The sequence below is a fragment of the Chenopodium quinoa genome, unplaced genomic scaffold (assembly GCF_001683475.1).
Source record: "Chenopodium quinoa cultivar QQ74 unplaced genomic scaffold, ASM168347v1, whole genome shotgun sequence".
In the NCBI taxonomy this organism is placed as follows: Eukaryota; Viridiplantae; Streptophyta; class Magnoliopsida; order Caryophyllales; family Amaranthaceae; genus Chenopodium; species Chenopodium quinoa.
Window position 1 is genome coordinate 6,141,722 of NW_018745454.1, and position 25,409 is coordinate 6,167,130.

Here is a 25,409-nt window from a genome sequence, read left to right on the forward strand (position 1 = left end):
CTCTCCCTCTCACTCAATACTCCCTCACCCCGGGGTATAGCTCCCTCACCCCGGGGTATAGCTCTCCCTCTCACTCAATATTGCCTCACCCCGGGGTAACACCCAGCTAAGCCGAAGTAAAACCCGAGAAACCTCTCCTTGCCTCAAATTGGGTAGTTTTATGCTCACAAGAACTAAAAATTCCCAAGTAAATCCCGAAAAACCCTCGGCTTGCGTCTTTCAGACAACCCAAAAGTACCAGCAACCCCTCGGTATTCTCAATTTATTTTACAAATAAAAAATGGATTGATTTCCCTAAAAATCTGAGAGCTCAACTGAGCCTAACACAATAACGAAATACTTTCTCGATGGGATATGCATATGGTGTGCCTTGGAAGCTAAAATCCAAAGTCTGATCTCTAATAATTTGCAAGTGGTTAGTCAAGGGTGAGGGGCCCATATGAAGACCAAAAGAAATGTTACTCACGTAGGATTCAGATAAATGGGCTCAATGTTCCTTAGGCCCAAGCTAATTAAGCCGAAAATCAAGACGAGTCATGCTCTTAGCTAGGCATGAAGCTTACCTAAGGCTTACCTCTTTGAAGATTATCAAGATTTGTCATACTTTCAGTCATCATCTATTATCAAGCCTATCTCTCGGACTATTTTACAACAAGTTAGCTCTTGCAATTAAAATATTTCCAATGCATTGCTTGGGGCTGGTCTTCACCCTTGCAAGTCGCTTTGGGGCTCTTTTTAGCCCCCGGGAACACTTGGGGCTCATTTTAGCCCTCGAGTACGCCTAAAAAGTCATTTCGACTGATATGACAACTTCAATTATGCTCATTTCACGTGACATCCGAGCTTCATGCGATCTCGTTCCCACATCACGCGTGGGGCTAAATGTTTGGGCCTAGTCCATTGTCCTAAGCCCAGTGACCTGGAATTCCGAAAATACCCCTCCATGATCTAGCCCATCATTAGTCAGAGCAAAGTACGGATTTACCCCTAATCTGTCCAATTAAGTACAACTTCTGCCACCTAAAAGTACATCTATAAATAGCTCTCCAATCATTGATGATGGTAACTTTTTCCTAATTATCTAATTCTCTCTCTCTACTTTCTCTCTCTAAAGTACTCTTTCTCTCTCTAGAAAGTACATTCGCTGACTTAAGCATCGGAGGGGCTTTCCCGGGTCACACCCCCGGGGCAGTTAACCTTCTTTCTCTTTTACAGGCCTAGCTCTCGGACAACAAGGCATAACTGAGGGAAATTCGGACATTCGTAGGACATAGCTCTAGGACATCTTGATTACCCTTATTACCCTAAGACTCCCATGAGCATTCTGTTTCCAGAAACAGTAGTGCATTTTTATCTTCAAATGAGAAATTCATATACCCATCCAGTCTAGATCTGGAGGCATAATTGCACCTGTTGATGCATCTATTTGATCTTGAAAATGTATAGAATGATCATCAAAGGATGAAAAATTGAGTTCAAATATATTTTGATAGGTGTTTTTTTTTTTTTTTTTTTAAAAAAAAAAAAATATTTTAAGACTTTGATAGGGATAATTAAGATAAGTTCAATAAAATATGAGGTGATGAATAAAATGCACTACTATAAATGACTTAATCTTCTGTAATCTAACTTATGGTCGACAATGAAACATTAATCTAATTGAGTACTTAGCCAAAACATATAGAGTGACTTAATCTTCTACAAATACAACTTTAATAAAATATATAAACTAATTTATAACTAGCTAGGGTCCATCGACTTAAGCTGTACGTAGTTAACGCGGTCTCTCATTTTAACTGTTGGAACTTGGAGGAGGAAGCACCGTGAAAGCAAGAACTCCGTCGATGAATGCTGCCACGGCTCCTAGCATAAATGCAGGGAGATTACCGCCTCCGAATAGTTGATCCCACGGTCCGCTTATCAGTGACACGAACATCTGTTTCAATAGTATACATCATATGATTTCAGTTAGTATTATTAGTTCTAATGCACATTTATATTTTATGACATTTGTGCTACTGTTTCATTACAATATATCGACTCAAGATCATGCTATGAAAAATGAATATCGAATCAACATATATTTGTACTAAAGACTTTTATAACAATTTTGGTATATTTAACAAGTTTATTGAAATGAATTGAATGGAGTATTGGAGTGTATAATATAATATGCTTGTATAATTGTAATATGTGCGACCACAAATCAATGTACCTGAGGTATGACAATTGCCAAGTTCAATACTCCAAGTGAAAGCCCTAGAAAGATATATAGATTCTTGTTATAAATATACGTAATCCAAGATATCAATATAAGGAAAATAAGCAAAAGTTGTAAAATAAATTATAGTGATAATTTTGCTGAGGAAACTCACCATGGCCGGATCCGGAATCAGAGGAAAACATTGATGCTAGAGCAAATGGAATGCTGAAGGTAATCTGTGTCGAAAATGGTCCAAATGTTACTTTTTGTTTATTAAGTACTATACATAGTATACTATATAAATGATTTAAAAAAAAAGTAACACGTACCGCTTGTGGGATGCCCATGGCAGCAAAAAGAGTCAAAGTAAAGGCTAAGACACCACGGGGTGGTGGGGTCCCTGGTGGGGACGACCTCCTCGCGTGTTGAGCCATCTTTGTGGCAGCGGCAGTCAACGCTAAAGCCACTGCCAAGACAAAGTTGACCACCCCCCAAAGCCTCCTAGCACCACCAAGCACTTTTGACAAAGGATCAATAGTCAATGACATAAGGCCCAAAGTAACCGCAGTCAACATTAGACCCAATGATCCAATCCTAACACCGTCATCATAAGCATGTTTTTGTGGATCAGGCCCAGTAGGATTACCCCCATAAATCTCCTTACCAACCCAATCAGTATTAAATAACAAGTATGGGAACCAAGCAATCCAATTTATGGCTGTGACTAAGAAAAGCATCAACATGGGCCGGCCCAAATTGCGAATTGTTGAGTTGACTTGAACAAAAAACGGGTCCTCGTGTTCGGATCTTTTTTCAAACTCGGGTTCTCGGACCATGAAGAGGGCTAAACTGACTAGGATGAGTAGGAAGATGACATCAATGAAGAAGCATGTTTTAAGATTGGCACAATATATTTTACATTCATTGTTAAGGGTAAAGGGGAGAAACTTGTAGAGGCGACTAAAAGATCCAGCAGCATAGCCTAAAACGTTGCTTATAGCCATGAAGAATGAGAAGAATGCATTGGCTTTTCTCATTTGCCTGTGGTCGTGTCTTGAAAGATCCGCCAAGAATGCTCTTGCAGGATCCTACAACACAATAACATAACGATCATGTTAAAACATAAAGGAGTACAAGTATCATGTTAAAACATAAATGAGTACAACTATCTTGTTAAAACATAAACAAGACATCAAAGAATTTTTTTTTACCAATTCAATTTCTACCACGAAAATTATAATTTGACCTCCATATATATATTATAATTACTTTACTACACCATGTCACTTCAATCATGTTATAATAATGTCAAAACCTTCAATTTCATAAATTCTACCTAACATGTAGGCAAAAATCAGCATCATAATAATTATTTCTACGATGTATTGTATGTAGTCCCTAAAATGTTATTAATGGACATATATTCTCTTCCTTTTTGGTCATATTCAATATTCATACCAAGTACATGTTAGCTGGAAACATCTATATCACATATTTACCCACTAATTTTAAGGACCACCCACATTTATGTGAACAATTCACATGATTTAGTTGAATGACAATATCATCTCATCACTTCTAGATCAACTGAACTATGCTTTGCACCAGTCATATTTCATATCAGCTAAGAACATATGCAAAGCTAAACACTTTTTTCTTTTTTTTTTTTCTCTCGTGGTCCTTTAACCTAACCCCCAAGTAAAGCAATAGACATTCTCTACACATCTTACGTTTGCACTACGTCAAACGTTAGTAATAGTGCAATATAATCGTCTCATGAGTACTCTTCTAAATCGAAAATTTGGGATGTTTTAGGTAAAAACTAGAGCAAAAGTTATATACAACTTACGAGTTACAACAACTAATCAAATTTTACACGTAATACTTTTAGAAAAAACAATAGAAGTCGAGATGTTGGATTGAAAGGTGATTGGTCACCGGCCTCCTTATAAGATTTGCAACCATTTTATGATATAATAGTTTAGCTGTACAAAGTAACACTTTTTTTTGGTGGAAGGAATTTTGAGAATCTATCTTACATGAAAGATTGTTACAAATAATGTGGATTCGATGATGTGATAGTGGTGGGAATGAAGAATAAACGGTTCCAATTGTAAAACCCTTCAATATCAAAAGTTTGCCAAACATCAATTTATAAGGATTATATGCACACAACACAACTTGGTACCTTTCGAATATCTCAAAGTTGATGGGAGGATTAGATTTTCTCTTATTCTGCATACACCTTGCTAAATTATGAGTTGACAAGAATTATAAAATACGGTATATTAAACTCTATTTTACTTATAAAACTTATATTATACGATTTTATATTAGGTCTAATTGTATTTTTTTAACGGTACACATATTAGATCCAATTTAGCAACCTCATAAATTTATTTACACAATTTCTTTGAAATACTGTAGTTGTTTTTTTTTTTTTTTTTTTGGAGGAAATAATATACGGTACTTAATTATATGCACATTATTAAAATCATCTATCCTCATCCAAAACTTTTTTATATAGATCCATGTCATCCATCTATACCTAATTGACAAATTAAATGTACCCAAATTAATACTTCTATGATTTTATCACCTTATCAAGATGTACCTTGTACATAATCTAATTTATTATAAACTAGACAAATCACACTTTATTAACATACCCAAAAAAAAATTGTACCAATAGATAACATTGATTTCAAAACTTGATCACATAAAAATCAAATTCTTAACATAATATTCCAAAAAAAAAAAAAAAAAAAAAGTTACCTGGACCATGTTATTGGCAATATCAAGTATCCAAAATCCAAGAACAAAGAAAGCAACAGCTCTAGGTTTAGTAGGTTTATCAAGTGTATCACCCAACTTAAACCCGATATCGGCTGCTAAACCAATAAGCATCACCGCGATACATATCAATACTGTTCCGGTGAAGATGAACGGTTTTCGGCGACCGTACTTTGACTTCAGCCGATCACTGCTATACCCCACAATGGGCTGGACCACCATACCAGATATTGGGCCACATAACCATATGAATGAGGCCCAAACATGTGGGACCCCAAGTAGTTGGACATATGGGGTTAAAAGAGAAAGTTGCAAGGCCCAACCAAATTGGACCCCTGCTCCAATTGATGCCACTAACATTAGCTTCCATGTTGGGCTTGCTGGAACCTTTTTTGGCCCATTTTCGGGATTTTCCACTTGAATTATATCCATAATTTTGCAAAAAAAAAAAAAAAAAAAAATCTCTATTTGTAATACGAAAGAAAAATATCAAAGAATACAACGAAAAAACGAGATTACTTTTGAAGCAGTAAAATGTGTTTGAGAATTTAGTGTAAGAAATTTGAGATAGAAAAGAGATAAAAATTGGGTGTATTTATATAAAAGTATGGTCCATAATTTTGGGAAGTTAAAATTAATGACGGTGGGATAATAAGAGTAAAATTGGAAATTATATAATTATGGAAATTGGATATGAATTTAATGAATTGATGGATTGAATCTGCATTTTGCAATGTGAATAGCTGGACTTTCCAATTAGGTTCTGTATTATCTTCATACCTTACCTTATTTTTATTAAATGTTGGTCAAATTATGGATTTTGTATCTTAATTGGAGGTTTTATTGGTAAGATATCAGATGTTTCCTGAATTAAACTATTTTAGATTGGAGCGGAAGAAATCAGATGATATAGTACCCCGCGATTAGTATTTTTTTTTTTTTTTATAAAGATCTTCTCATTTACGGCTTATGTGGATTTAAAAAAATTACTATACTTATACGGGAGTATTGAAATTTTTTATTATGTGTGATCTTGTTAGATTTTTAAGTGTGTATATTTAGAATATTAGCTTAGTAAGGTTAAATTAGGTAATAAGATAACATTATTAATTCATAGTGCACAATGTAATAATCATGGGTGAGTCAGTGACGTTTTAATGAAATATCGAATCTGACTCAAGAATTTATTCCTATCAATATTTATTTTGTTAAGTGATGCATAGAGTAGATTTTCTCTTCTTGATTACTGCCATGATGGAGCCATGAAGGGAAATAAGGAGTAATAATATAGGATATGTTCTTTTCAAATAAACTTATTAGAACTGAATTTCATCTTATAATAAAACCGTAATTGAGTTTGATTGATCTTTAATAGAACTGAATTTCATCTTATAATAAAACCGTAATAGAACTGAACAATCTTTAATGGAACTATGGGAGGGCTTCAAAATGATAAAGTAATAGTCTAATAGAAGTGAAAATAGACAATAATGTTCAAACACTCAAACTAGAATCATCAAATAATGCAATTAATTACTCGTATAGTCATATTTTCAAACATTCAAATTCTAAATTAAATGAGATAGATCCTTTACTTGTTAGGGTAAGAGTTGCTTTCTTTGCATATATTATTTGACTTTCAAACTTGCATTGGTGTCTTGGGCAATTAATTAGTGATTGTCACATTTTAACAAAACAATAAATGGTGATAGTCACTAACACTTTCTTGGCTACCTTGTTGATTGTGTTAAGCAAAATATAATTATACTCTCGTACTATATATACAACATCATTTGTTCACTTGTTAATTTGAATAATCGCGGTAATTAATCGCCTTCCAAAATATCCTGAAATCAACATAAATTTAAAGTAAACAGTGCAAGAGATCGATCGAAAAATGAGAGCAACTCATTTTGTTTGATTTTTCAATTTCTGACTATCAAATGTTACTGAAAATTACAAAGAGGGACAATATTTATACCCCAGCAATTTCTTGCCAATCCCCCATTCTCTAACACTTCCTTAATCATCTCAAAAACAAGTCACAAAAGTTACACCAAAAAAAAAAAAAAAAAAAAAAGAGAGTAGAGAGAAATTACATTTTGAATGAAGCATGCATAAAATTAACAGCTTCATTCAATATTTTTCTTTTCTCTCTAATTACAGAGACAAGTTAACTTTTTTTCTTTTTTTCCTTTTTCTTTTCAAATCTATAATTTTTTTTAAAAAATTTATTAATGGCCACCCATGGACCCTCCAATCTTGGCATCAGGAGGAGGAGAAGGTAGCAATGTAAAGGAAAGAATTGCACTGGCAGTTGCTGCTACGGCTCCCACCACGAATGCTGGCAAATTACCCCCACCAAACATTGCATCCCACGGCCCACTTGTTACCGACACAAACATCTATTTTCACCACACATCCAGGAAATAAAGTCAGTCAATAAATCTTGTATGACACGGTCTCACAATAATTTATTAAAAAAATTGGACCAACAGTTTCATTTAAAAATTGTAGCGCGCTTTGCCTCAAATAAGACTCAACATCGTCGAAAAAGTTAATATTCTCGTTGATTTTGCTTAGTCACTTTTCACCAGATTATAGTAATGCCTTAACGTAGAACCACAAATACATGACATCTTTATTAATCTTTTGCTTCAAATATGAAAAAAGTTGGTGATTTCAACTTGACTCTTGTTTCTAATAAAGTTGGCCTAAGGTAGCATGCACCATCATATAATATGTATGCTTTTAATTTTTGGTCGGTGCTTCTTCATTCCCTACTTACATTTTAATAGCTTCAATAATAAGTTCTTGTGTAATTACTCCGAAATTTCCGTGTAACTAACTATATCGAAAGCAAAAAGATCAAATTTAATATAAGTCTATGTCATCATTTCATGGAAGTTGGTATGTGGCATGACCATATATATGTTTCTTATTGTAGGGTCCTTACTCCTTAGAGATTGATTATACTATATAATTGATCGAATTCGTGGATAAAACGTGTACGTTTTAAGATATGTGGTTATGGTAGTTATAAATTAATTCAAATGTGTCAAAACAATTGAAATGATGTTGTATGAAAGTATTATATTACCTGTGGTACAACGATTGCAAGGTTAAGAACTCCTAGAGAGAGACCTTGTCCTGCACCTGAATTTGCTGAAAAGATTGATGCCAAGGCGAAGGGGATACTGAATGTGATCTGTAAATACATATAACGATAACAATTAATATTTTTTCTCGAATATATACATATACATATACATACACGAAGTATATCTTTTAATGCATGTTCACAAGCGGAAAAAAATAAAAGTAAAAAATAAAAAATTCGACAGCTTGAACCAGAAGGAGCTTAACATAAAGTCATGGAATATATGTGATAGGATAGATTAAAATTGGATAAGATTCGTACTTTGTTTATGTGGTTTGATTGAAGCCAAGAAATTAAAAAAGTGGACAGTTGAGTTTTAGCAAACATCCCAACCACTATATCCAGTTACCTGACCTCTACGGTCAAAAAGTTGTTAATTAATTATAACTTCATGACTCATTCATCAATTTTTATGGACTTATGTTTATAGTTAATCTTTGATTACAAGAAACAAGTAGAATAATCCAAGGAAAATCATCACTTGATCTTAATCTTTGATGACATCACCAGTCTTCTCAGATGGTCAACTCATATTCTTCTTTTCACATTAATTTATCAATTAATATTCACAATTTTAATTCATAGGTAAATAATAACCATATACAGTGCACCTACTTCGGAATATTTGTCGTATTTAAATCTATAATTTCACAAAGATAGCAATTCTTAGGTAAAAAATAAAAAGCACATACGTCATTTTCATTGAGAAGGAATAACACATATACAAACACGTAGTTTGAAATACTAATTCACTCTTTTAACTTATACGGAGAAACACTGACGTCAGCATATTCATTTATTATTGGTATATTTTTCATCAAATAGAAACTAAAAAATCGATTAATTAGTAAAATATTGCGATATGGACAACTAATCTAAGCTAATACTACCACAATTATGTCCTAGAAATTGAAATTTTTTCAGATTCAGATTCACTTTCAATTGTCATTGAAGTATAAGACAATTCAATACTCAAAGAAATGTTTGTTTTTGTCATATGAACAAATGGAAGCGAAAACAGCCAGAAAAGCTACAAGTTGAAGTTAGACTATAGGCAAAAACTGCCAAGAACAAAAACAGTAGTTATTTCAAAAGGCGTTTGTTACTAAATTAAGGAAGACTTTTCAAATTTTATTTATTTGGTTCAAACTAACACTTTAGTCCAAAAGAAAAAACTGGCCCATCTTCCCTTACTTCTTGAGCGTGGACGGTGTAGCTTTTGGCTAACAACTTAGCATGGAAGGGAGCCAATCAGCTTATCACAATTTTTCACTAACTTTTTAAGAATTATGTATAAAAAAAAATTATGAAAAAATAAAAATAGTTTTTATATAATTTACTAAATATAGAGAAAGTTGTTTCAAGTGATGATGTAAAAAGTGGCATATTTTTAGTGAACTCATGTCAAGTAAATAGTTGAATTATCTTCTTGTAATAGGGTACAAAATAACATGATCTGAGATGGATAGTAAGGTAACTTATATTCCGTACACAACAAAATCTCCTAATTTTATTTTTACCATAAAGGTTTACACAATTTTATGGTTATTTTTAATCTTGTTTTAGAAAAAGTCAAAAACAAAAATTTTATTTTATCTTTACGTTTTTTTAGTGAGAAGAAAGATAAACGTTGTGAAGATCCGTAAAATACCCTTAAATTACGTTGTTACAGTTTCATTCCTACTTGTAAGATTCTTTTACGTAGTACTGGTAGAAAAAAAAATTATTCTAATGAAACTGAAAACAATTCATAGACATTCTCTAAGACTAAATGACTCGCAGTTCAATACATGATCACAAAAAAATTAAGCCAAGTTGGTCATCACATACACCATATTCAAAGTATAATCACTCACCTAATTAATATTCTCTTGTTTGATTGTACCATAATTAAAGAACCATAATATATACACTTAATTGCTTCTATTTCACTTAAAAACCATTAAAACGTAGCCAAGTTAAAACAAGGAACACTTCACGGATATGGAAACAAATATTTTAACTTAGAAAAAAATCAAATAAATAATTGCTCTAACAAATTCTAGTGAAGGTAACAAACATAAAATCAAACAATAATAATAATAATAATAATAAAGATGCATGATGAAATAATACTACCTCCGGTCCAAATTACTCGCAACTTTAGGGTATTATTTGTGAGATATAAAATATTTCAAAATTGCGAGTAATTTGGATTTGAGGTAATAATAATAATAATAATAATAATAATAATAATAATAATAATGAACTTACCGCAAGAGGGATACCAAGGACGGCAAAAATAGCCAACGCGCCACCCTTAACACCGGGAGGCGGAAGCGGGGGAACGGTAGAACCCGGCACATGGTGTGTGTCACGGTAGTGCTCGGCGGACTTGGTGACCAAAACCGTCATTGCTAAACAAACGGCAAGAATAATATTAACGATACCCCATAACCTTTTGGCACCTCCTACCAAGCGAGCCAAACCTTCGATACTAAGTGACATGACACCTAAAACCACCGAATTAATCATCAATCCCAACGCACCCGCGTGAACACCCATGTCGTACGCCTTTCCTTCACCCACTTTACCACCGTACACTTCTTTGCCCATCCAATCTGTGTCGAACAACAAGAATGGGAACCATGCAATCCAATTTAAGCATGTTACTAGTAGAAGGATCAACATTGGTTTTGGTAAATCTTTTAGTGCGCCTATTAGTTGTCCGAAGAATGGGAGCCTGGCACATCCTCCGGTTGCGTTTTTTAAGTCTTCTTCTTCTTGGATTTCGTCCAGGGAGAATTGGCGCTCTCGGACCACCGAGAGCGCTAGTATGGTGAGGATGATGAGGAGGGTGATGGAGATGAAAAAACAGGATTTTAGATTGGCGCAGTAGATGTCACATGCGGCTGTTTTTGTGAAAGGGAACACGGTATACAGTCGGCTGTATGAGCCGGCTGAGTAACCACCTATGTTTCCTAAGGCCATGAAGAATGAAAAGAAAGCGTTGGCGTACCGGGTTTTGGTTTGACACCCGGCTGCCATGTCAGCTAACAACGCCCTGCATGGACCTTGCAGGGTGTTGTTAGCCACGTCAAGGATCCAGAACCCAACCACGAATACCGCAATGGCTCGTGGTTTCGCAACGTTCCCGTTCGGGTCCCCTGACGCGTGGCCAATATCGGCCGCAAATCCGATCAAGAACACCGCTACGGCCACCAAAGCCGCCCCGACGGCTATAAAGGGGCGACGTCGGCCGAATTTGGAGGTGCACCGATCACTATAGTACCCCACCAAAGGTTGGACAATCATCCCAGAGATTGGGCCGCATAGCCAGATGTATGCAGCCCAAGTATGGGGAATGCCCAAGAGTTGAACGTACGGGGTCAGTAAGGAGAGCTGTAGGGCCCACCCAAACTGGACCCCGGCCGCTATAGATGCCACCAAGCCGAGCTTCTTAAGTGAAGCCTCGACTTCTAGTGGTGGAGATATCGGGTTCTTCTCTAACTGTAGAGAAGAACCCGATATCTTGTTATTATCACCATTTTTTATATTTCTTCCTTCCATTGTATTAAAAAATTTTTCTCTCAACAATGTTTTTTTTTCCTTCTTTCTGTTAGAAAGTTGTAGTTTTTTTTTTTGTGGGTGAGTTTAAGATATGAAGAGGAAGAGTTTGGTGAGGCCGAAAATATATAGGAGAGGAAAAGGGTGGGGGGAGTAAGATGGGGTCATTAGGCGGGTCTCTAGGCTTATCCGTTTTGAATTAAGTTTCTTCGGAGTAACATTATTTTTTACATCATCTTTGACACGTGTAAAAGCCATTTAATTTTTTGATTCCTCATTTATTCACATTATTTTTATTAACTTCAACAAACAAGAAGAGAAATAATGTGTGTCGTTACGTTTATAAATGGAGATAATAATTATACAAGATTAATTAATGTTAGTGAAGAAAAGAAAGTTTCACCAAACTTTTTCTGCTTGGTTTGTGGAATTCATACTTGTTTGAAATATGAGTGCTCTAAAATACTGTAATATATTGCCAGTAAGTATTATTTTATCCCAAATGTCTTAAAAAATTTAAAATTATCCCAAAAAATTGTACTAATTCAAAGTGGATAAATCTTTTCATTGGCAAGGAAACTTTTAAATAAATCGGATGTACAATAAATATTATATATTCGTTATAAAGTTACTTCTAAAATGAGCAAAAGTTACCCTAATATGATTAAAAGGTACCCTAACATAGATAAAAGTTATGAAATATTTATGCTTTATTGATAAAAGTTACTCAAATTTTTTAAAAGTGATCCTAAATTTGATTAAAAGTGACCCCGATATACAATAAATTACTGTACACCAAATATATCAAAAGTTATTCGATTGGTAATTGGCTCTTGCCTCTTTAGAGAACATTTTGTTTAATGGAGTAAAAAAAAATTTATGGAGTATTATCTTATCCAATGAAACAGATTACTTTTGCTTTATTGAGGGAGATTATTTATTTATTTATTTATTTTTCTATAATGGGGTCCATTGTCATATTTACTGTATGTTTGAAAAATGGCAGAAATTTATACTTCTAGGAGAAGTTAAAAACGGATACACAAAAGGTAAAAAAAGACGATTAAAGTCATTAACTTTTTAATGTTCTTAGTCTTTTTTTTGAAAAAAAACTTTCACTAATTACTACGTCAAATTTATAATCACGTTATCTCTCAAAAAAAAAAAATACGATAACATAATTGTATTTATTTGACATCATCTGATTATTTGTCGATATAATTGTTGTACTTCATATGATGGAATAAAAGTATCGTTATGTTAATTTTGAAAGCTAACGTACATGTAGTAATTAATGAGTACGAAACTATTGAAGTACATTTTCTTACCCTATTGTAAATTAAAAATGATAAAACGGTATATAATAGTACTTAGTTGATAAAAATGGAGTATGTAATGGATGTTGTAATTAAAAGTGAGATGGATATATAATCCATCTAGAGAATGGGATCTTTAAATTCAAAATTGAAGGACCACGTAATATATACCTTTTTCTTTAATAATAAAAAAAAATTCACCCTTCTTAAACGGCTAATTATTCCATTACATCTTATCCTTTAATTTTGTACTATGATTAATTGCTAAGGAAAAAGAAGGGTGGTTCTAGTTCCATTAAATGTGAAATTGGAATCATGTAGCAGTGAGAGAAGAGGAGAAAAAGAAAAAAAAAGTTGCTAACTTTTTCATATTCTCTTCTCCTAATTATTATAATTAATTTTATAAATCATAAAAATAAGATTATGGATGATGTATGTAATTAAGTCAACATATGAAGTGGATAATTCCTGTAGAGTTTGTTGGTAGATAATGGAACCTTGAAATGAGGAGGGCCAAATTAATTACATAAGATATTGTTTTTGTTACTTTTATTTGAAAATAAGGCAATTAAATTGATCTTGTTCATATGTAACTTGTGACATGTATGGCTGGAGCTGAGTCAGATAAGGGCTTTTTAGTACTTGTAGTAACTTCAAAGCATAAGTTAAATGCTCTCATACTATTGGATATATCAACCTTTTTTTTATTGTATGTGTATGCATTATTATTTTATAATCTATGCTTATTAATTACTTTTGCTTAAGAATTGGTACCGTAGAAAAAATTGATGTTAGATTTTATTGATATGGAATAAGATCATATCATGGCGAAGAGTTGCTTTCCTGTGGAGAGTGTGTGTATTCAAAATTCATAAAATATGATACGTAGAAGGAAATAAAAAATCATTATATCAATTGAACCGGTGTAAATGCGTAAATATTATACTCGTATTATATAGCGTATTTTTATGAGTATAATCGAAAAAAATAATAATATTTGTGCAGTAGATTGATTAAATATTTTTATGCACTTGGAGTATTTTCAATATTTTGTAAAATTATTGCACATTTCTTCTGTTTTATGGTACAAGTAATTAAGATTAAGCAATGTATACAACTTTGACGATTTTATTTTGTGAATTGAGTAATACTCATCTAACTAAATTAATTAGCTAGCACATCAAATAAAACATGCATATTATTGCGTGTATATAATTTTATGTCAAATAATTAATAAATTGTTGAAGTAATTAGGAACATAAGGACAATGGTAATCTAAATCTACCTTGAATATTGTTTACATCAGGCACTCATGTAATAGAATTATTTTTTTTTGCTAGAAAGGAACAAATAATAATTTTGTTTAAATTGAAAGCATTGGAATTGTGAAATGAAAGTTATATATCAATTATTTAGTGTAAAGAATAAATTATTCCATCAATAATCGCTCTTATTGAAGGGAAAATAATACATAGACTCCGTAGTAGTATGACTGTATGTATAGCATAAATTACTATATTTTCTTGTTATGTCATTCATTGACTCAACAACTATGCAAATTGCACCAAATTAAAATTATGAGCATAAAATAATCAGTAAACCTCTAAAAATATAAACCATACAGAATTAAACCAAAAGGGATAAAAGAAAGATAAATTAAAGAAAAAAGAAAAGACGGCAGGAGAATTGATTCTAATTCTTTTTTTACCTATTTGATTATTTAGAACTTTATCTACTAGTTGATATACATAATACATTATTCAACTTGTTTGCATAAATTCTGAAATGACGTTATGTCAGAAAGGTTTAGTGTTGTATTATTAGGATTGAGCACTTTTTGTTAAGGTTAGCTGGGTTTTATAATTTTAGACTATTGGTATAGTAATACATCATATTAATTATATTATTATATATTATACTACTATAATATAAATAGAATTATTATTGTATGTGATGTCACTAGTAAGGGCTAATATTTCGAGCGACAATGCTGAAATAGATTAAATTAGTAAGAAATGAGATAGCCTTAGCACATGGAGGAGCACTGCACATGCAAAAGAGGAAACTTATAATAATTTGCTCGGGTAGAAATTATAATATTTTGCATTATATTGTTTTATATAATTAGACATTTCTTAAAATAATAATGTAGCATATTATTATTGTAGCAACAAAATATCCGTCACATGGTTAGTGGGTACACCAGCTTAACACAACCAATTAATTTTGTGTGAGACACGTAACAAATCACCCCTTAACAATATAAAAGTTTCTTCGTATTATCTATCATATTAGGAATTCAATTTTGTTTTATCGAATTTTGTTTTTTTGTGAAAATTAAAAGAATTTGATGTTCGTTCATAGAAAAGTATTCTGGATTTCTCACCTCTTTATTTTCTAGAAATGCTATTGATCAATAGGAACAAGAAAAGAATGAGCTCAATGTGGAAATTATAGAGATCATCTCTATATATTGGCAATGAGATGGAGACAATATTCCTTTTTAGAGTATCCTCTCTCTAATGCCACTAAAAAGGTTCTTGGACCGTCAGTTTCATATCTTAAAATTTATCTTCTCAACTTAATTATGTATATAGACAATAATAAGTAAAGCTCAACAGAAAAATTTATCCAGTTTAATTTAGATAGATTAGTAAAATGATGTACGTTAAATTCAAGAAATATAAGTCAAGACCAACAAAAAAGAAGCCGAGGAGAACAAAACCTAGAAAACACTTGATGTACTGAGTACACTGTTAGGTACGACAAAGGTACCTATGCAATCTATAGTAATGATTTGAGTTTGATTTCAAGGAGAAACAAGGAAAGAAATCAAGCTGCGATCAACGACAATTGACAATAGTCAAGGAACATGAAGACTCATTCAGAAATCAGAATGATCAACGACATTTATACATAGATTGTACTTGCATTGTGTACGTTAGTTGATATATAGTATACAATATTTTCTTCATAATTTTGGTTGTTACATTTCAAAGATTTAAATTATTCAACGACAAAGGTCATGAAACTTAGACATTGATGATCATTAAATTTTAATAATTTAATTCAATTTTTCTTTAAAATTGTAGGCTGGCAAAGGCAATTCATTTGACCTTATCCATCTATTAGATGAAACAATCTTGAATTCATCAGCATTCCCCAAAAAAACTGCAAATTCTGACTAGTAGCTATTTAAATCTTGATTTATTATATGAATATGAGAGAGAAATTTGTGCATGAAATTAGATGAATTAATTGGATGCAGTTAGTTTGTTACTCGTACTCGAGTTTTTACTGCTAATTTAGTAAGATTTGCATGCATGAAGCCAGATCAAGTATGGAGTTGTGAACGACTTTTGTCATATTTTTCTTGATTTTTGTGTTTTTCCATACTATATTTTATCCAAAATTTTAGGGTGCTACTTTTATCCTATGATGAAATTGTATCTTAATTAGTCATATATAACCTCCAATTTTAAAAAAGTACGGTGTTAATTATGTAAACTAAAAAGTACATACACGTTAGCATTTATGACAGACTAGCCTTGTGGATCATGAAAATTATGATGGACTATTATTTGTAGACGGGGGTAATTGTATTTATGAGTAGTTATGCCAAAATCTTGCAAATTGGCAAATGGCTTTATTAATGTACCCACACCTAGCATGAATTTGGCATGGCATGCACTTCTATGCCAGGACTTGAATTTTGACTATTTTTTTGTCAATTTGGCTCAGTACGCTTAGCAATGTAACCTAGTTGATAAAATTATCCCCGGTAAATAATTATTCACTTTAAATACACAATTCAAATACATACATTATAATTAGTACAAAGTATCTTTTACATTAATCTCTTAATAACCAAACAAATTTCGTGATATAAAAAGTTGGTGATTAAGGAATTTCAAAGCTAATAAATTGAAGTGACGAAATTGAAAGTATTTATTTTTCTTAATCTTAATATAAAATGTGAAAAGAACAAAATGGAAATTGTAACATAATTTTTGTTTTCCCTCATAAATAAACAAATATGAATTGAAGTACTTTTCTAGCTCGTTTCTTCATTAATATCTACACATGGTAAGAATGGGATATAGAGAGCATTGGGAAATTGATTGAGCATATACTAGATATTATAAATATTAAATGTATACTAGATATATGACACAATAAAACATGTTTCATTGGTATAATGAAGTCATGACTTCATCATCACTTCAAAATTATTTGGGCCTTAATTTCATTTTCAGAATTTGTTTTCAAAAAGGCTTACATTTAAGAACAAAAATATTGACTTCAATTTATCCCAATCAACAAACAACTTATGGACTGCGTAGTTGATCAACCGTTTAAAAAATGGGGCTACTAAAATTAACTTATTCTATCTCAACTTTGGAATTTACGACAATAGATCCTAAAATTTCTAATCAACACGACAAGTTTTTCTGTTTTTGATCCATCTTCATCATAGAAAAGATTCAATCGGAAATTTCAAAGATATTCCTTCACAAATTAAATCACGCTTTTTTTTTCTTGGATTTCTACGAACTTACATATAGGGTCCCGTGATGTTGTTACTATTGATGTTGTTAGTCGTTTTAAATTAAAATTGAAGAAGTGCCCTATCAGATCGGAATCTTACTCAAGTAAAAATGACCTGATTAATATGTGTTAAGATTGAGGTAAATGAAAGAAAGGAACGGGTCCCACCCTCAAAGTATCATATCGTAGCACTAAAGACTGAACCCGTAATCTTAAGGTTTAAAGACACAATCCTTACACTGTGTCGAGCTCAACTTGGTAGGTCCCATGATGTCTTATAAGCAGGAAAATACAGCCCAGCAATGTTCCTATCAAAAACTAGTGTTGTTGTGAAAATGAAGGCATGAGAAAAGTCTTGTAAGGTAGGCTAAGAAGTAATAAGACTAAAAGAGCATGTTATAAACTTATAATAGTCCATATTTGTAATCATCGAATTGTTGAACGTTTACTCATGACTTCATGAGAGTGTAGATTGTACAACGAATTTGCAGTCCACATGTTTTGATATTTGCAGTTTACCACAAATATACAACTTAAGGGTTACAATATGTAAGTGGCTATCACCATCGCGTGGAAATAGAAACATAATCATATACATACCAAATTAATCATGTAACAAAAATAATTGGTAGGTCTGATTTCTTTGGTGGATGTCTAGGCGCACCTTTAAACATATGTGTGGATGATACCTTAAAAAATTAAACATCGCAACATGTTTTATCGAATTTACTTAGTCCGTTCGTTGGTCCGTAGGCCTCTTTACACGAGTAGTAAAATTAGAATATTCTTCATCCAACTCGATCGATCGATCATAGATCATAATGTGCATTATTACCTTGTATTGGTATGTATTATTGGTTTTATCTCATTAGTTATAGTCGTGTTGTAGCTAGCTAGGTAGGTCAAATAAATAGAAGGTACAAAACATAAGTTATGTTTGTGACTGATTTTATGCAAACGTATTACTATATAAGAAAATGTGACAATTATTTCCGAACATTGTATTCTAGATGATGAAACATGTGACGTATAAAGAAAATTTTAATTTACTAGTGGCATGGGCGATGAATCAATTATATGTCTCTCCAACTCGTACTGTAGTTAGCTAAGTGGCGCAACTGAATGGTCATACTCATACACCTTCGTATAATAGTTAGTCAATTATAGGTATCTAGCTAGCTAGATGACCATAACTCATAAATATAGAGATAACAATTAAAGATATGTTTTTTTTAGGAATAAGAAACAAAAAGTTTCCAGCAATTTACAGCCAATTGAAGTATGATTTGTAAGAGTTGATAGATAACCTCCAAAAGCGTAGTTATGGTTTTTGGCACATTCATACTAAAAGCTCAGTATAAGTCAACACCACAATACAAAGCTATTACTATGAATGAATATCGTTGCAATGCAAATAATAAAGCGTAAGATCAACTTGCACCGTTGAACGAACTTGAGTCTAACAACCACGTTCATTTTTTAAAATACGTTTCACACTTTACGACAATTATTTTTAAGATTTTAATGTGTATAAAGATATTTTGATGATTTTGTATAATTCAATAAGTGTATTGATCGATATAATTATTGATTATAAGACTACTCATTGTTAAACTATTTCAATTACGATTAATGTATAGTATTTGGTTGGACGTTTATATATAGTGTGATGACTGATGAATCAAATTAGCAAGTACATCAATACAAATGATTTACACATGTGTAATTAAGGAGAAACAAATTGGCTAGAAATTTGAAGATCTCTATTGAACTCGTCAATAGTAAGGAATTATATCAAATATAATTTCACGCCTAATTTTGTGTAAATAAATAAATATACTTTGGATTTTGAATAAGAAAAATCTCTGATAATATAGTATGTATGTAGGCCAGGTCATATTGTTTGGGATATAAGTTCTGATCAATAGGCTACGTAACATCATATGTGGTAGATAGCTAAATACGGAGTACTAAAGTTCAACTCATCATGTTGAGCAAATTTTCTTTAGATTAAATGAAAGATGCATATATTCCTAATAATACTTGTTCAGTTGTTCATATAAAGTAGGATATACATATATTAGTCATGTTGGTAATGAAAATAATATACGTTTAATTTATTGTACATCCCGAGAATAGTGGGGGATAGTTCAAGTGGTTAGAGCATCATTTCCCAATTTCAGAAATTCCTTATGGCTCTCTAAACACCAAAAAAATTATTATACATCCGATTGTACATATACATACCATGCACCTATACATATACATCGCAATTTAATGTGTGTATGACATATACACATCATATACGTGATTTGTGACACGTGACACACACGGAGCACAAAATAATTAATAAACGCCCTCATCACAGTCATCAGTATATCTGGCTAGTCTGTTGCAACCTGGCAAATATATCAAGAGCATCATAAATAAATTGTAGTGTGCACTGGGGACATACATAATCAGATGAAGAGTTTGCGATAAATATGCGTGCGAGTATTTTTTGGCAACACCAAAGTTTCAAAGAAGTACCATTATATTGTAGGTAGGTGTACGTTGTACGTGATTGATGATTGTAATAAAAAAAACCTGGAGACCCATTAATGCCGTGACTTCTAGTAACATATACAGTAAAACTTTAATTGTCTATGATAATCAATGTATTTTATTTGACAATCGAGTATATACCAACATTTTGTATACTTTTTATATTACTAAGTAACATGGTGTATTTAATTACATTTACACAACAAAGCCACACGCCCTTTTCATTATTTATACGTGTTATATGGTATATGGAGGCTAGAGAAGACATAGAAACATAGACAATTACTTGACAATAGGATTATATTCTTTAGGTCTTTGGTATATGCATGATTATGTTGTAACGATATATAATTGTCGTGTTGACAATAGGATTCATTAGGTCTTTGGTATATATATGATCGATATTCGTTAATGTTGTAACAATACATAATTGTCGTGAGATATTTCTAACTTCCTTTATTTAATTTGTTTGTCAATTTGATGGATGACATAGGTAACAATTTTTCTTTAGCTAAGGTAGTGTTTGTTGATGTTTCTCATGATTGAGGGTGATAAAAGTGTTCGTTGTCCTTGATTGACATTAATTACGTTACCTGTTTCGGGGTTTTCTGATGTCCTGCGGGAGAGCTACAATTCCGAGACTGGAACCGGACGCCTGTACCTGCAAAATAACGGAGACTCCTGAGAGCTCCGCCTCCAACGGTCAAGTTAGTACCTGATTAAGGAGTAATTAACACAGAAATTAAAGTAATAAGGTCTCTCTAGGTGAGAGTATTTAATGTAGGTAATCTGCTTTGCTAGCGAGATCAGCCGGTTATTAGTGTGTTCCGTAATGTTTCTCCTCTGTTCTGTTAATTATTCGGTCCCCTGATTAATGAGGATTAATCGAGTATTTATAGCCTTGGGAAGCGTGCAACTCTCTAGGTTTAAGGTAAACCTAGGGCCGAACGGGCTTCTAGACTGAAATGGGCCTTGATGGCCGGTTGTCCCATTTGGCATGGGTGGACACGTGGCGTGTCTTAAGTGGTCCGTGGAGGACGCGTGGCGGAACCTGGTTGGTCCACTTGTCAAACGGCGCTTGGTGGATAAAAATCCCCTAATCATTTGCCCCTCACAGGTGGCACGCGACTGGTCACGTGTCGCCTGTGACAGGCGTCGCACGGTGACAGGCGACGGCCCGTTACAGGTGTCACCTTGCAGACGGCCGGGAGACTCTCCCGCCCAAATTTGAATTCGGAAGCGACCCTTCGCCTTCTCATTTTGCCTATAAAAGGAAGTGCTGACTTCGGTCATTTTCACATTTGAGAATTTTTGCGAGAACATTCGGACCCCTGAACTTGCTCTGACATTTTCGGACTTTTTCTGCCTACCGCCTGTTCTGACAAGCCGACTGACCCGAACTTTCAGGACTTCATCAACTGTCATCCGTTCAGGTAACTCAGTTCTCTTACTCTTAATTTTCTTTTTATTTTTTGAAATGGCACCATGGAAGCACACGACACGCCCTAAGTTAGTGATCAGCCGGTCACCGGGGACGGCTGAATCTAGGACTAGGAGTGCCGCCTGCCCTTTTCTGGACCCATCTTTGCCCTTTATACAAAGTCCGACTGAATCTGTGTCTATGCAGAACGTGATGGCCAGAACAAAAAAGACTGCTAGAATATCAAACTCAGACGGCTCCTCCCAAAGGGTACTCCTTAGCGAAACATCTGACCAGGCGCCAGATGTGGAACGAGGCGACTGTCAAGCTGACAGTTCTGAGAGAGGGACCAAGGTGTTCCCTTCTCATCTAACCGTGGACATGTCTAATTTACCTTCTGCTCCTTCTAAGGGAGAGGAGGCGGGCCCCTCTAGGAGAGGGGAGGAGTCGTCCTCTTCGGACTCGTCAGGGGACGAGTCCGATTCCAGCTCTTCTGACCATAGTTCTTCTGACCATAGTTCTTCTGACTCAGAAGAAAAACATAACCGCCTACAAGAGGCGAGAAGTTCCCATGCAGTGGAGAAGGGGGATAATTGGGCAGAGCCGTCCGCCTCTTACAGAGAGGAAAACACCCCCTACTACTGCAGGGTGCCCCGGGGCCGGATCGCAACCATGCGAGACAACGTGGAGAGCTTTATTGCTAACCACAAAATGGGCCCGGAGTATTTACTGTTTGTGCCGGATCCAGAAGATACTGTCGTCTGGCCGGCTGGTACCAGCTATGGTGACGGCTGTTTTGGCTGCTATGTGGCGGCCATCAAAGCTGGTCTGCGCTTCCCATTACATCCGGCTGTTCAGCGGATTTTAGATGGGTATGATCTGGGGTTATGGCAGTTAGCCCCCAACTCTTGGGTAAACGTACTCGGCTATGTGGCCGGGTGCGAACTGAACGGGGTGGAGCCAAGTTTTGAGGCTTTCGCCCAGATGAACTATCTCAGCCGGACCCCTAAGTCGGGAGGTACCGGCTGGTATCAACTAACAAGCCACAGGGGTTACCTCATGACGAGAGGTAAGGCAAACAAATGGAAGGATTGGCGGAACACCTTCCTTATTATCGAGAGTTCAGACACGGAGCTGAACAAACGTTTTAACAAGTGGAACAGGGATCCGCCTCTTCTTGCAGGCGGCCGCAGCATGCCGCCTGTTCCCCCAAAGGCTAAAAGAGAGATCCTAGACAAAGGACTCTTCAAAGTAGAGACTAGGGTGAACTCTACTTCAGGGGTACGAGAGCAAGTACCCCTACACTGCGTCCCGAGCTTCAAGTGGCTCTATGATGAGTACTTCTTGGCCGCCTGTGGCCTCGGCAGTCGGTGCTCTAGAGGTAGCCGGCCTGACGAATACTCTGTTTTCTCACGCCTTGTTTACTTGGGATTTTTACTAACTTTGCTGTTTATTTCTTTCAGCCGACGCCATGAGTAAAATAACAGCATCTAAGACTGCGGCGGCCATGCTGCGGGTTTCGCTAATGAAGCAGTCGTACGCCGACTCCCCCAGCAAGGAGGCACCCTTGGTAAGCTTTGAAAACTCTTCCCCTTTAAGTTGTATTATGCATATACTAACTCTTTTTGTTTTCAGTCTGGCACTCCAAGGGCTTCTTCCTCGCAACAGCCGGACCCCAAGGCCCGGAGAACGACTGTTGCAAGCTCTCCTGGGTCTTCCAGGAAAACAGTGGCGGCTGAGAAGCAGCCGGCCACTTCTTCAAAAACCCAGGCGGGGCCGCCTAGATGTATGGACACTTGCTTGTAAAAACTCACTCTTGCTTCCTTCTTGATTAGGTCTAACTTGTCTTTCCTTCTGCTTAATGCAGCCGGCCCCCAGGGACTTGACTTGGTTGAGGTAGCCAAGTCAATGGTTAAAGTAGTTCCTCCCTCTGACAGGGAGGCGGTCAAGGGTGCCGGCACCCTTGACCTCGATGGAATTTCGGGGATCCTAGCTGAGGTATACCCTTTTGAAGTTCCAGGACGCCTGTTAACCCTTTTGATTGGAAACTGACGCCTGTTTTTCTTTGTACTTAGGCCCTGCTCCGAGTCAACAGCCTTCGCAAGCCGATTGATCGGAAAAACAAAGAGGTAAAGGCCGCAAAGGCTATGGCCGCCTCCAGCTGTGATAAAGCAATGTTTCAAATTGCCCAAAATGAAGTACTGACCATTGATCTTCTTTATTATCAGGCGCAGGCGACCGCCGCTGTTCGGGCTCAGCTAGAGGCGGCCCAAAAGAAGGTTGACGAGCTGGAGGGGACCGTCACCAAATTTAAAGCCGAGCTGAAACCCCTTCGCCAGAAAATGCACTCTTACGAAGCCATGGAGAAATCTTTGGCTAACGTAAAAGAACGCCTGGTGAACCAGGAGAAGAGTCTTACCCAAGAGCTCTCGGACAAGGCCGAGCAAGAAAAACAAGAGCTCGTCCGGGAGATGGTGGAAGACTCCGCCCAAATCCAACGCATGACCTGGGAACGACTGTTCCCCAGTGCCGACTTTGCCTCATGGGAAAGAACGTACCGCCAGTGTTCGGAAATATATAATCAACAGATCCTGGCGGCTGCTGAAGAAGAGGCGATGGACGTTGCGTTGGAGGAGGAAGAGCCTGTTGTGGCGCTTGTGCCACTTGGGGGAAAGGCATCAAAAGATGATGCAGCGAAGGCCGAGTCCAGCAAGAAGAGTGCTGACCAGGCGGCTGCTGCTGATACTGAACTGCCCCCTTCTTAAGCTTTAAGTATATTTTTTCTTTTCACGGCCTGCGTGCCGTTTGCTTTGTAATTACCCGGCCAGGGGGCCGGGGTTTTGAATATTCTGCTGGTCTTTTATGGCCGGCTCATTTTAATCAAATTTTTTGTTTTTGTTCAAATTTGTCTAAGTATTTGAAATTTGCTCACTAGACAGACTGTTGTGTATGGCCGAACGTTAAGACAGGTACAAATAGTAAGTATGCCGCCTATGCCCCTGGACGACTGGTTGTCTGTTTCCAGGATAGATGATCAGTCGGCCATTTAATCAATCGGTATTCGAACTCTTTATTCAATTTGACCAAGTAAATAGAATTACCAAGTAGCCAAGGAATTTAAGTAGGAAAACAGGCGGCGGGTACCGGTTGTTTCCCTTTATTGTCAATGTTGGCCTCTAATTTGTTATTTATTAACCTAGCAAGAGTATTGGTTGAGAGCCTTTGTTTATTAAAAACAAGTGGACGACTCGTACCTTTTAGGCTCAGTACTAAGTTTGAGTGACTATTAAGTTAACATAGGAGTTACTTAGTCTTCGTCACAATCTTGATTGAGTAGTAAAGGTATCAGGCGGCGTAGGCCGGCTAGACCCCTTGATTTACCAATGTTTGTTGGCTATTTACTCAATAGGTTATCCAGTAGGAATAGGGGTTCGAGTGCCCTTGTTTGTATAAAACAGGCGGACGACTCAAACTTTTTAGGTTCCATACCAAATTTGAAGGAGTGACTATGAGTTAACTTTGGAGTTACTCAGTCGCCGTCACTTTTGTTTGAGAAGTAGAGGTACCAGGCGGCGTAGGCCGGCTAGACCCCTTGATTCGCCAATGTTTGTTGGCTATTAACTCAATAGGTACCCCCTGCATTTATCCCAAGTAATACAGGCGGTCATCTGACTCAGATGTCAACTGCTACCACTGGTTTGGTTAGTGATAGAGTTATCCTTGTCTCAAAAACGGCTACGTGGTTGCCCTTTGGGACAGTCGTATAGGTGCCGTGTAATTAGTTTATAGAACAATGTTCCACCCAAAAGGGAGCTGCTCTCTGCGACGAATTTCATCCGAATGGATGCCGCCGGACGCCTGCTATAATGTTGGGACAGG

At 35.4% G+C, this 25,409-nt stretch overlaps 2 protein-coding genes across 2 annotated transcripts; both read right to left on the reverse strand.

Annotated features, from left to right (window-relative positions):
• Positions 1 to 1,633: 1,633 nt before the first annotated feature.
• LOC110714514 (sucrose transport protein SUC2-like) lies at positions 1,634 to 5,479 on the reverse strand. The gene is made up of 5 exons (XM_021893047.1): positions 4,979 to 5,479; positions 2,533 to 3,291; positions 2,376 to 2,439; positions 2,216 to 2,259; positions 1,634 to 1,936 (listed from the first exon to the last, which is right to left on the reverse strand). Exons 1-5 carry the CDS (start codon positions 5,426 to 5,428, stop codon positions 1,793 to 1,795), a joined length of 1,461 nt encoding a protein of 486 aa, XP_021748739.1. The 5' UTR covers positions 5,429 to 5,479; the 3' UTR covers positions 1,634 to 1,792.
• Positions 5,480 to 6,882: 1,403 nt separating this feature from the next.
• Positions 6,883 to 11,803, reverse strand: LOC110713999 (sucrose transport protein). The gene is made up of 3 exons (XM_021892455.1): positions 10,410 to 11,803; positions 8,097 to 8,204; positions 6,883 to 7,401 (listed from the first exon to the last, which is right to left on the reverse strand). Exons 1-3 carry the CDS (start codon positions 11,703 to 11,705, stop codon positions 7,231 to 7,233), a joined length of 1,575 nt encoding a protein of 524 aa, XP_021748147.1. The 5' UTR covers positions 11,706 to 11,803; the 3' UTR covers positions 6,883 to 7,230.
• Positions 11,804 to 25,409: the final 13,606 nt, after the last annotated feature.

Bases quoted from the DNA above. Each gene is read 5' to 3' on its own strand.
- LOC110714514 (XM_021893047.1), bottom strand. From the start codon at position 5,428: ATGGATATAATTCAAGTGGAAAATCCCGAAAATGGGCCAAAAAAGGTT. The intron at 2,440-2,532 runs GTACGTGTTACT...TTTTCGACACAG, and splicing joins CCATGGGCATCCCACAAGCG to ATTACCTTCAGCATTCCATT. The intron at 2,260-2,375 runs GTGAGTTTCCTC...ATATCTTTCTAG, and splicing joins TGATTCCGGATCCGGCCATG to GGCTTTCACTTGGAGTATTG.
- LOC110713999 (XM_021892455.1), bottom strand. From the start codon at position 11,705: ATGGAAGGAAGAAATATAAAAAATGGTGATAATAACAAGATATCGGGT. The intron at 8,205-10,409 runs GTAAGTTCATTA...ATGTATTTACAG, and splicing joins TCCTTGGTATCCCTCTTGCG to ATCACATTCAGTATCCCCTT. The intron at 7,402-8,096 runs GTAATATAATAC...TGGTGAAAATAG, and splicing joins TTGCAATCGTTGTACCACAG to ATGTTTGTGTCGGTAACAAG.